At 32.6% G+C, this 12,773-nt stretch overlaps 2 protein-coding genes across 2 annotated transcripts; both read right to left on the bottom strand.

Annotated features, from left to right (window-relative positions):
- Positions 1 to 726: 726 nt before the first annotated feature.
- On the bottom strand, positions 727 to 4,877 carry LOC101215837 (lipoxygenase 2, chloroplastic). Its single transcript, XM_004142190.3, has 9 exons — positions 4,716 to 4,877; positions 4,308 to 4,588; positions 3,697 to 3,955; positions 3,313 to 3,606; positions 3,104 to 3,189; positions 2,896 to 3,006; positions 2,506 to 2,810; positions 2,158 to 2,421; positions 727 to 2,072 (listed from the first exon to the last, which is right to left on the bottom strand). The coding sequence occupies exons 1-9, from the start codon at positions 4,822 to 4,824 to the stop codon at positions 1,310 to 1,312; spliced, it is 2,472 nt and encodes an 823-aa protein (XP_004142238.3). The 5' UTR covers positions 4,825 to 4,877; the 3' UTR covers positions 727 to 1,309.
- A 3,335-nt stretch (positions 4,878 to 8,212) lies between these two features.
- On the bottom strand, positions 8,213 to 12,773 carry LOC101216079 (lipoxygenase 2, chloroplastic). Its single transcript, XM_011655275.2, has 9 exons — positions 12,603 to 12,773; positions 12,117 to 12,473; positions 11,673 to 11,797; positions 11,322 to 11,580; positions 10,379 to 10,705; positions 10,208 to 10,293; positions 9,683 to 10,098; positions 9,327 to 9,593; positions 8,213 to 9,214 (listed from the first exon to the last, which is right to left on the bottom strand). Exons 1-9 carry the CDS (start codon positions 12,709 to 12,711, stop codon positions 8,458 to 8,460), a joined length of 2,703 nt encoding a protein of 900 aa, XP_011653577.1. The 5' UTR covers positions 12,712 to 12,773; the 3' UTR covers positions 8,213 to 8,457.

Here is a 12,773-nt window from a genome sequence, read left to right as displayed (position 1 = left end):
GGGAATGAAGGAAATATCCTACGAAATCGACACTAAATATCACTTTAGGAAGAAAGAAACAAAAGAGCATAAATATCACTTTCTAATTTTCTTTTACCTCATCTCTTCTGTTTATTTTTTTAAGAAAAATATATATAAATCTTTGTATGTTTGATTGTGAATATATGTGTACAAATGAAATTAATTAAGAAAAAAATTATGATTTTGCTGCTAGAGGATGCAAATTTGGAGGGTTAAGATGAGAGTTATCATTCAGATGGTTTCAATTAGTTAGTAATTGGAGAGGAAAAAATGGCGAGTAGAATGAGTTTCTTCTTTATTTTTTTGAAAATAAAAATGCTTTTCTAAAGAAGTTTTTTTTTTCATCCTTGGTGCTTAACATGACAACTTTCACATCCTTTTTAGAAAGGGAGAAATGAGTGAGGGAAAGTGAAAGGAAATCAAGAAGAAAAGAAATAAGAATCCAAAATTTTGGTAGGGTAAATATTTTAATATATTTGCTATTTTTAAAATTGCTCCAAAAATTAATAATAATATTCATTTTAATTAAAAATTTGACAACTCAATTTTCATGTCAACTAATATTTGAGGAACCATTTAGAAGTTTCCTTAACTCGAGGGACTAAAGTGTTCGTTTTCAAATTTCGTAAAGCAAATAGACCCTAACATTAAATCTAATGGATCAAAAAGTATATTTTGCCCATTTTTTTAGTGCACACCTACATCATAAATAATAACTTGGTTGATATTTCACAACTAAAATAATAACATCAAGATACAAATGGTGGTAGCCCTCCTTTGGGCAATCTGGATGAAGAGAAACAACAAAATATTCAAGAATAAGCAAATTAGCAACACAAACTCTTGGGGAGAACATTTGCAATTTGATTAGATTATGGCCCAGCAGAGACACTCTTTTCAAATTGTATAATCCTTGCATAATCTCTCTTAATATTAGTGCTATATTAGACTAATCATCAATATTATGACATATGGCAGATGGGGTTACCTCTAGTCCTTGGATCTACTCTTGTAACACATGTAAATTAATAGAATTTATGGGAAGTTTTGTGCTGAAGGATGCTCTCCCAATGGAGATATCCAGATGCACACTATAATATCCCGTACCTAAATGGGACACACATACTAGTAGTTAAAAAGGAAAACACACTTAAAATAGACTGACATGTGTTTTTTATTTTTAGAGAAAAAAAAGTTGCAACAAGAAAGAGCTCCCACAAACAAAATGGAAAAATCCATGTTATTGGTAGGAATAAGAAGAGAGGAAACTAATATGAAGAGGCTATGTTTAAATGGAGACGCTGTATGGAACTCCACTTCCAGTGATTCCAGGCTTTGAACGTGGTTTCATAGCTTCGTAAGGTATAATCGCAGCTCCATACCTATTCTTTAAATCTTTATTTTGATTAAGCTCGTCGATCTTCTTTTCAAGATCCGTCAAGTTGGCTTTAAACTTTTCGAAGGCATTACTTATGGACGGATCGAGAGCCCAGGCTGGCTCTATAGCATCCCCAATGTACTCCTCATCAGGAGAATGAATTGACAACAAAAACATAGTCTGTTTCACTATGGCAGCTTGAGCATCTGAAGGAAAGAGTTCATTCAACTTCTTTTCAGGTTGGTTTATAAAGTCTTTTAAAAATTTGTCACTGTGGTTCTCTGTGAGCATGTTGGTCCTTGCAATAGTGGGTCGGTTGGGCATATAGCCTCCATATGCATACTGAAGGAAGTTGACAGATGCGTGGTGCCCACTTCCTACCCATGCAATGGTTGATGCAATCTTAATGAGATCGTCTCGAGTTCTTAATGCAAACCATCCTTCTCTTTTATCTGGATGCCCTTTCTCTTGAATTTCTCCCCACCAAGCTTGTAGCTCTGTATCATTTATTACTGCATTTTCTTCATCTCCATAATAGTGGTTCACATATTCTGTCACCCATTCCAACAGAGCATTCCATAATAGGAGACCATCATTTGCAAAAGGGTAGTCCTTGATGGTCAACTCAAGAACATCACGACCTTCTGAATCTCTTTTTCTTTCCGCCATTCCCCTATGTTTTAAATTAAGTTACAAAACACATTGTCACTAATTCCATTCCGTTATTAACCTCGCATTAATTAAATTCAATTAGTTACCTGTGAATTAAATCCTCAGGGAGTGCTTGCATATCAAATCTCCACTCTTTGTACGCTGAAGAACTAAGTTCCACTGAGTAAGATGCAGCAGAAAATGCATTTTCAATGATGCCTCCAGCATTGATAAGGTTCTTACGAGCATTTGCATTTATGCGCATGTTATACCGAAAATGAGGATGCAATAATCTATAGATTGGGTGCATCGTACTTAATTGCCTATTTGTAGCGATAGCATATGGCTCCATACAACAATGAGCTCTGAGCCTGCATGGCAATTACTATATTTGATAAGAAATATATATATACTTGCATGTATTAATGTATGTATATAGATATAGACATACATACCAGTGAATAACAAGTTGATGAATGCAAGAATCGTGAGAAAGGACATGGGCTTTCGCAAACCTCCATAGCCACAGATCGGTTGAATTAGTACCTGGTGTGAAAACTTCTTTCCATTGTTCAAGATGTTCATCCATTGGAGGTCGAGTTAGCTCAATACCCAGTGGCATCAAAGTGCCATCAGAGTTCAGAAAGAACAAGGTCCTTGATCCATATAGTGTCGTCCCCTTTATTTTTCTTACTCTTCTTACATATGGCATTAAAGTATCATGATAATCCACAACAAATAATCTTTTATCGGCTAATGCCTGCATAAAATCATAAAAATTTAATCACATTTTTTCATTTAATTTCTAATTTAATAAATTACTACATTGAGATAATTTAATTCACCTTTCCAACTGTGATGCAACATCCAAGTAATTCTTGAACTCGTTCGGGAGTGAATTTTGATTCTCGAGGTCCATAATCTCCCTCGTCAAGCTTACTCATAAACGGCAAACTCTGATCAATTATTATCAGGAGAATAATTAAATTAGAGATATTAATTCATATTTATAAAGATATATTATTAACTGATTGTGAGTTAATTGTCACATACCTTGACTAGCTGTATAGAGTAAGGGTTTAGACCAGCAAGTGTGAGTCTAGCAAATTCAATATCACTCAGCCAATTGTATTGGTCTCCTGAGAGAAAATTAATGAAGTATAATAATCAAACAACAAAGGTTTTGGCATATAATTTAGTGTTGTCACATGCATGCACTTTGAAATTAAAGTGTCTTATATATCATAAACCTATATACTCACTCTTATAGGACTCTGGTGGTGGGAGTTCAACGAGAGTACTACTGGGCACATCTGATGAATTAATGGCAGCTGCAGGTGGTTGATGAGAGCAAACAATGGATGATACATTACATTGAAGATTAATTTTGGAAGCAGCGGAAGGCATTTTAATGCCTATTTCAGGGAGGTCAGAGGAAGGAGCTTTTTTCAACAATTTCTTGTTTCTTGGTTGATTACTACTTTGCTTTATCTCTGAAAATTCTTCGTCTCGTGGAATATAAAACCATTCTTCAACCCTTTTCTCTGATGCTGGATCTAAATCCCAATTGTACAGTCAAACACATCCATTATTAATATATATATTTATATATGTGTATGTATTTATAGTGTAGAAAATTAAGATACCATTTTGAGTAGGAGGACGACCAGTTCTACAACGTCGAGGATAAGGATACTCCTCTGAACCACCAAGAACAGGCCTTTTCAAATCCATTGACAGGTCGGGATCTCCAAGGTCGTTGTACAGGTCGTAATCATAAATTCTTTCAAACGCCTTACGCTCATTTCTATCTACTGATCCATCTTCTTTTTCGCCTCTCAGATTTGCAAGGTCTTCTTCTCTCAGCTTCACCAGTCCTCTTGGTGTTTTTCCCAACAAATAAGACTGCATCCATCCCCATATTCAATTATTAATTAGTTGACAAAATAATTTTAAATTTTCATGGTCATGTCAATAAACTAAGGGATGAATGCAATATTTCTATGATATTTCTATTATATACTTGAAAAACACGCAGAACACACACAAGAAAAAAAGTAATACCACTAATACAAATACAAATAGTAAACATGTTTACTTATTTGAAAATAATAGATAGATATATAGACACATATAATAGTTTATCGTCGTATTATTTTTTTTGAATAATTACTTTATATTTTAAATATGGACTGAGAATAATGGGGTTTGAGTATTAATTAATTTATATAAATGAAATAATGAAGCAAACCATCACCTTATTGGAAGAGAAGAAGATCCTTCGGTGGTCAATAAGACCCTTGGGTTGCACCCATGATTTGCAGCTAAACGTAATCGAGATTGGAGGCTCTTCGGCCTCAACAGAAATGGTGTCGATAAACCTCTCATTCACACCTTCTTGCAGTTCAACAATCACTGCTCCAATCTCCCCAAAACCTTCAGCAACCACAATCTCACCTATGTACTTCTTGTACTCCACCAATTCATCAACTTCTTGTAATTGAGCCTCACATTTGATAAATTCTTTTGGCTGTTCATCTGTGTATATGTACATATGTACATTGTAAATCATTTTACATCAGAAGAATATATATAGGTTACATTAGCAGTACTGTAGAAAAACATATATAAATTAATAATTAAAGAGAGAAGATTGAGGACTTACTCGAATCCAATTCGACACTAGCAAACTTGAGATATATGATTTCGACCCAACGAAATTGTTCATCCTTTTTGGGTTTCATAGTAACAACTACAGTACCCGTATAACTCATCCTTTCCTGCCCTTCGGAGGTTTACAAACTAACAAATTTGGAATATCACAAAACCCAAACTCTTTCACTGCCCTTATTACCAACACATATCATTAACCATATTTATACACTCATGGAGGAATCTTTTTCAATTAAACAAATATCATTTATCTTTTCTTTTATAAGATAGTGGATTTGATGAGGCATTATTATATTCTTAACCAAAATAACTATTGTCTCTTCACTATTTTTCAATCTCACACTTGTTTTTTTTTTTTTATCACTTTGGTTATATACTTCTATCATGATTAATAGAATTATAATATTAACCCATTCATTAATATTTATGAATCCCAATCTACTCGTGATAGTCTGGTAGTTTGATGAGACCTTGAGAATTTGAAACACCAACGAAACTAACACTCCTTGTAAAATAAATGAGCTACTACTTTCATTTGTCAATTAGTTTTGAGTTAGAATTTCATATTATCGAATGGTATTAGATCAATCCATAAAGCTCATACGACTATTAATGTATATCAATGATATAACTCTATCGATGGTAGAATTCGACCACACAAATTAAGTTAGTATAAGTTCGTTAATTTGATTCATGGACTTGAGGTCTTTTTTGGATCTCCATAATCCATTACAGACATTTTTTTTTAGATATGTGATAATTTTTCAAATTTGTTTAACTCATTTTAGTCTCTCTCTCTTTTATCTTAACAAATGATGATATAAATATTTAGAAATTCTAACCTTTGACAAAAGAGTAGGGGAAAAAATCACAACAATGAAATTAAAAAAGATTGAATTGACTTAATACTTCCTCTTAAAAAAAAAAATTAAAACTTCTCCTTTATCATCTAATAGTATATATCTCATAACATTACTCTCCAATTATAGTCTTAATTATATAAATTAGCATGAGGTGGTATTGATTTATAGCTTGACCTCACAACTTAGTTTCAAACCCTAAAAATGGGAGATAAGGGGAAGCGATAGAGAAGAAGAGAAAACAAAAATACAAAGGAAAAAAAACTAGCAAGAATACCTACTTGTAAGAGTTTATATTGGGAAATATGAATGGAAGATTGCAAATATCTGTAATTATTTTAGAATGTCCATTGCAATTACCTTTTAATATCGGATTGAAAATTCAAATATTTATTTTAACATATGTGAAATCTATTGTCACAATATTTATAAACAAACAAATAAGTTCATTTACTAAAATTGTAGGTTTAAAATGGAATATAAAAATTCACAAACTTCTCCTTTTAATATACTAAAGATATAAATATAGATTTATGAACAAGTAGACTAATTAGTAATTATAATGGATAACACCTCTAGGAATAATAATTAAATATATAGTAACATCTTTTAAAAATTACAAATATACTAAAGTTTTTGATAAACTCTTATGATTTATAAGTAATAGATCAATATTTGCAACATAGTCTATCAGTGATAGACTTATTTTAACCGATTTTGCTATATTTGCTATTTTTTTAAAAAAAATATTGTTATATACTTAATTATTTTGAATTTAATTGTTATATTTGCAACTATTCATTTTTCTTTTTGTTATCATTTACCATAAAATAAATATATACATGGGGCATTTTTAAAATAGCAAAATAAATTACAACATTTACAAGATATAGCAAAATTTTTTATTCTATCTGTAACTGATAGAATTATATCACTGTCTATCAACATCATCGATAAAAGTATATCATAACTATATATACTATCAATTTTTTATTGATAGAATCTACAAATTTTGCTATATGTTATAAATATTTTGTAAAATTCCCTAAATACATTTATTTTATTTTTATATTGACTCCAAAGTCCACCTACCATGTGTCTCCTACCTTCTTTTATTTCTTTAAAAGAAGAACCCCATCTAGATCTAACTCAATCGCACAACTTAATTAAGGATCATATATCCACAAAAATAAATAAATAGATAAGATTTAAATATATAAAAATTAGTCTAAATCATAAAATTTGAATATATTTTTAAATATTGCAAAAAGTCACGTTATATTATAGTTCATTTGGGTATATTTAAATAAATCACCTTTCAATATATACGTTTATTTTAATTTGACTCCAAAGTCTGGTGAGTCTACATCTTATTGGATGGGATCAAAGGTTTTTTTAGAGAGGGGTCTAAGTTAATCAATGATCATATTCACACACATTTATTGAATTTGTTTTTAACAAATTAAAGTATTGTAAAATGTGAACATAATAATAACAATAATAATAATAATAAAGTAACATTAACGTGAAGCATGCAATGTTATTTAATTCCCTCATGGTTCTCTCCCTCATATTGTTTCAAATAATATTTGTTTAAAACATATTTTGGCTATCAAAATGTCAAGTCTTACTAATAAATTTCTAACTTTTCAATTTTATTCGTAAAATGAAGATTTATTTCACTTACATACCTATATCTTTCCCACATAATCAAAATCAAACAAAATATAACATTTTTTAATAATGATTTAATAAAAATACACAAATAACTTGAGTGGTAAGATTTTAATTCCAAAATATATGAAAGCTAAAACGGTTAAAAATGAAGCTTAAATAATGCATAATCTGAAAAAGAATATTAATGGCCCTATGAGATGTAACACTTTGAAGTTTCATTCATGAATATATTTTCATCCGCACCATCTGTCTATTTTAGTGTCACAACACCAGTTAAGGTTAGAGATATCTCATTCGGGATTGCATCAGTTTTCTCTCTACTTAACTTAATAAAAGAAGAATAAGAGAGAGAAAATAAAGTTAAAAGGGAATGTGAGTATGAAGGTAGTGTTTTACAACTTAAAAAAGTTTAATGCTATAGAAGTAGGTTTTATAGTGTTTGAGGGTGCACCATAAACCTCGGTAGTTAATTACAAGCATCTTTCCCTAAGTTTAAAAAATCTTCCCACCTATTGCAGGGTTAGCGACATGCACTTGGGATGGGAAACACGTATAATCTCATGAAATTAAATCTACAAAAGAGAGGGGCGAGGCATGAGATGGGGAATATCTAATCTCTTCCATCCCAACCCTCCCTGGTCAAAGGGGATTGTAATTAACTTAAAATAGTTCCAAAAATTTATTTAGTTAAGAATTGAAGTTATAGAAAACCACTATGAAAAGTTGCTCTACCTAGGGGACGATGGTGGAAAAAAACACGAGAATGAAAAGAGGAGAGAGTGATTTAATGTCCCAAGAAAGAAATAGTTTGGTTGGAAATAAGTTTAATTACATAAAGGAAATAATAATATCTTATGTAATTTCATTTGGATTGGAGAAATATTGGGAAGGAAAAAGAAAGAACTAATTCTTTTAATAAGAATGAAAAATAAAAACGTTTAAATATCATTAATTACTCAAAAATGTATTTTTTTATTTATTTTAATTTATTTTATCTCAAAAAGCAACAACATTCCAAATTTTGGCCATATCACAAAACTAACAAAATAAGGATGATGAAATAAAAATAGTAGAAATCTAACCTAGTGGTTTTACTAAAACCATGCATGAGAGAAAAAGACAAACAAGAACAAATTGCATTGCGTCTTATTATTTCAAATGAAAGGCAAAAGTTGGAAGGCGAGAGGATCATGTGGTTCAGGTGGAAACACTGTACGGGACTCCCTTCCCTGTGACCCCAGAACCTGAGGTTGGTTTAAGAACCTCATAAGGCACAAGTCCAGCTCCACGCCTATTCTTCAACTCACTGTTCTCATTCCTTTGGTCGATGGTCTTTTCTAGCTTATCCAACTTCATTTTAAACTTATCAAAGGCTTTGGCTATCATCGGGTCCTCAGCCCAGGCTGGCTCTATCTTCTTCCCAATATACTCCTCATCTGGAGAGTGGGCAGACAATATCAACATAGTTTGTGCCACGGTAGAAGCCTGAGCTATTGAAGGGAAGGCTTCAAGCATCACACTTTCAGGGTTGTTTATTAACTTTTCTGGAATTAGGTCAAAGTCCTCTGTAGGCATGTTGATCCTTGCAATGCTGGGTCGGCTAGGAAAATAGCCTGCATGTGCGTATTGAATGAAGTTGACGGCAGAATGGTGTCCACATCCTACCCATGCTATTGTTGACACAATCTGAATAAGGTCTTTGGTGGTTTCTAGTGTAGGCCACCCTACTTCATTTTTTTTATCTGGATGCCCCTTTTCCTTTATTTCATTCCACCAAGCTTCCAATTCTTTATCATTCTTTATAGCTTTGTCGTCTGGGTAATAATGGTTCACATACTCTGTCATCCATTCCACCAGGGCGTCCCATAGAATTAGACCATCATTGGCGAAAGGGTAGTCTTCTATGGCCAACTTAAGACCGTGTGGTGCCTTTTCATCTCTTTCTGCCATTCCCCTAATAATTTTAAATTTTAGCACTAACAATTATTAGCATGCATAATTCTGTCTAGCAAGACGCTCAAATTCAATTTTATTAATTTAAATCAAAAGTTTCCTTCATTAATTACCTGCGAATTAAGTCCTCGGGCAGTGCTTGTGTGTCAAATTGCCACTCTTTCTTATACACCAAAGAACTAAATTCCATGCAATAACCTCTAGCAGAGAATGTGCTCTCAATGATGCCTCCGGCATTGATTAGAATTTCACGAGCATTTGAGTTGATACGCATGTTGAATCGAAAATGAGGATGCAATAATCTATAGATTGGATGCATAGTACTCAATTGTCTATTTAAGGCAATTGCATATGGCTCCATGCAACAATGAGTTCTAAGCCTGCATATATATATATATATTGAATTGATTTTTCAAAACTAATTTGTATATATGAATAGATAGATATATAGATATATAAATGCACGTACCAGTGAACAACGAGTTGGTGAACACAAGAATCATGAGCAAGAACATGGGCTTTAGCCAGTCTCCATAGCCAGATATCTGTGGCATGATCAATGCTCGGTGAGTAAACTTTTTTCCATTGGGGCTTTCCATTCATTGGTGGGCGAGTCAGCTCGATTGCCAAGGGCTCCAAAGTATCGTCTGAGTTTAGGAAAAACAATGTCCTTGATCCATATAGTGTTGTCCACTTAATGCTTCTTACTTTCTCTACATATTGCATTAAAATATCATGGTAATCCAATACAAACAATTTCTTTTGCGCTATTGCCTCCTCAACTGTGATGAAACCTCCTATTAATTTTTGAACTAATTCAGTGGTAAATCCAGATTCTTGAGGTCCATAATCCTGAGGGTTAAGCTCACTCTTCAAAGGCCAGCTCTGAATAGTTTATTATGACAAAAAGAAGCTGACTTCTATTAGAGATGGATATTATCATTACATATTATTAATTATATGATTGGCATTATACTTTTCAATCGTCACTCACCTTGACCAACTGTATACAATAAGGGTTGAGACCAGCAAGTGTTTGTCTTGCAAATTCACCATCACTAAGCCAAAGAAACTTGTCTCCTGGAAATTGAAGTCTAATCAAATTAACATCAATGATACTTGATGTAAAATAAGAACTTTTTAATACAAAAATATTTATACTCACTCTTGAGACTCTCAGGTGGAGGGAATCTAAGTTTGGTGCTGTCCGGTTGAATGATATTTGACTGATCAACAGAAGGTGGGGCGGGTTGATCATTTGATGAATTAAGTGTGGCGATTATATTAAATTTAAGAATGTCGTGAGAAGAGGGAGGGATTTCAATGCCATCTCTGAACATTAAATCAACTTCAGTGAAGTTGGGAAAAGGGTTGTTTCCCAACTTATCTTTCTTTCCTGCGTTCATTGGGAACATTTTCTCTTTCACCTCTGAGAATGCTTCGTCTCTTGGAACATAAAAGCTTCCCTCAACTCTTCGTTCTGAACTTGGATCTAAACAATTGTATCAAAAGTAACTCAATTAATTATAATGTGTTATGTGTCTTTTTTTAAAAAAGATTTTTACATTTTGCTTATTTTCTGACTATTTATAACAACAAACTTTCTTTTTGTAGAATTGATTTACAAAAAACTTAAAACTAATTAAAAGTCAAATCAAACAAAAACTTTACTTTCATTTTTAGATTCCCTGCATTTTAAAATAAACATGATTAAAGAATTAACAACGTAACGTCATAATGTGTGGTGATCAATTTTGGCAACTTGAGTTGATTCTTTCTTTTTTTATCTTTTTTTTAATTAAGAAATTTGGCCACTTTCTTAAACATCATTTTCGCACAATAAATTGTATGTGAGTAAGGTTTTGGTAGATCTTGGATGTTAATGTTACTGTTGAAGGAGGAATTTGTCACATGATAAACTAGGATGACACAACTAACTAATAGATTACATAAGAAGGTATCCATCGTTTTGTAATTCATTAAATTGTTCAACTATAATTTATCAAGCTAGTGATGTGTCGTGTGTTAAGAACCGATCGATTATGTTAAGAATCTTTATATGAACTATAAAAAATGTTTGAAATAAGATGGTTAGGAAATAAATATACCCAACACAGCAGGAGGACGACCGGTTCTGCAACGTCGAGGGTAAGGATACTCATCCGAACCACCAAGAACAGGCCTTGACCATTTTGTGTCTGTGTCAGGATCTCCGAGATCATTGTAGACATCGTAATCATAAATTCTTTCAAATGGCTTACGCTCATTCTTATCTGTTGTTCCATCTTTCATTTCACCTCTTAGATTTGCAAGGTCTTCTTTTCTCAGTTTCAACAATCCGGCTGGTGTTTCTCCCGGCAAACAGGACTGTCGCCGATCATATTCAATTGTTAGTAGGACAATAATATTAATTTGAATCGATCATTTCATCATTATCAACAATTATATGAACCAACAACCTTAGTGGAAAAGAAGATCCTGCGTTGGTCAGGAATAAGATTTTTGGGTTGAACCCATGAATTGCAGCTGAACGTAACTGAGTTTTGAGATGTTGAGCAGTTTGCATGCAGTGGCGAACCCAAACCTTCATGAACAAAAAATTTAAGAAACAAAACAGAAATTTAGAATATGTTTCAAAATTAAATGTATTAGACACAATTTTAGAAATTTAGAATCTAAATTTGTAATGTGATATATCATTCTTATAAATATAATACTTTTAAATAAATTAAATTAGGATCTACTTTAATTATATCCATCATTCATATAAATATAACATTTAAAAGCACTTCCGGTTGGAACACGAACCATTAACTTCATAAACAACGTATAGATGTGAATTGAGTTAAGTTCTTCTTTTCAAAAACTAAAAATACTATCAATCTAAATGCAGAAAAAAGCACCTCCGACTGTCGTTGAAGCCTGCTGTGGGGGGGCACGAAACCACAATTTTGTGCACCTAATCACTGAATCAAAAACAAGTCTTATGATAGAAAACAGAACAACTAAGTATGTATATATACGCCTAATCAGTCCAGGAAGGCCATCGGTCTCTCCTTGCACGATCGTCGATCCGCCCAGATTCGTAACAAAAATAGTATCGATAAATCTCTCAGTAGATTTTTCTTTCAGTTCGACAATCACAGCTCCAATCTCTCCAAAACCTTCTGGAACTTCAATTTTGGCAGCGTAATTGTACTTCTGATCTGATTTCTTATGTATTTTTGCCACACCTTCGATCAATGCCTTTTCTTGCCCATCTGTGTGTATATTAATTCAACAGCCAAAACATTATTCAAAAAATCCATTATTTTACATATTCACCTATGAATGTTACAAAAGTAAAAATAAACAATAATACTCATCATCATCATCATAAACATGCTTACCGCTATCCAAATCGGAGCTAGCAAACTTAAGAAAGAGGGTATCATCGGAAGGAAACTTTTCGTTGATCTTGGGTATCACATCAACACTTACAATTTTTCTAACCCCCATTTTGAAACTTGGATTATAATTTCTTGTGTGACAAGGGTGTTTAATTACAAACAATTCCCACC

Source organism: Cucumis sativus, chromosome 4, assembly GCF_000004075.3.
Source record: "Cucumis sativus cultivar 9930 chromosome 4, Cucumber_9930_V3, whole genome shotgun sequence".
Lineage (NCBI taxonomy): Eukaryota > Viridiplantae > Streptophyta > Magnoliopsida > Cucurbitales > Cucurbitaceae > Cucumis > Cucumis sativus.
The sequence above is the reverse complement of the archived record's forward strand: the minus strand, read 5'-3'. Positions and strand labels throughout refer to the sequence as shown.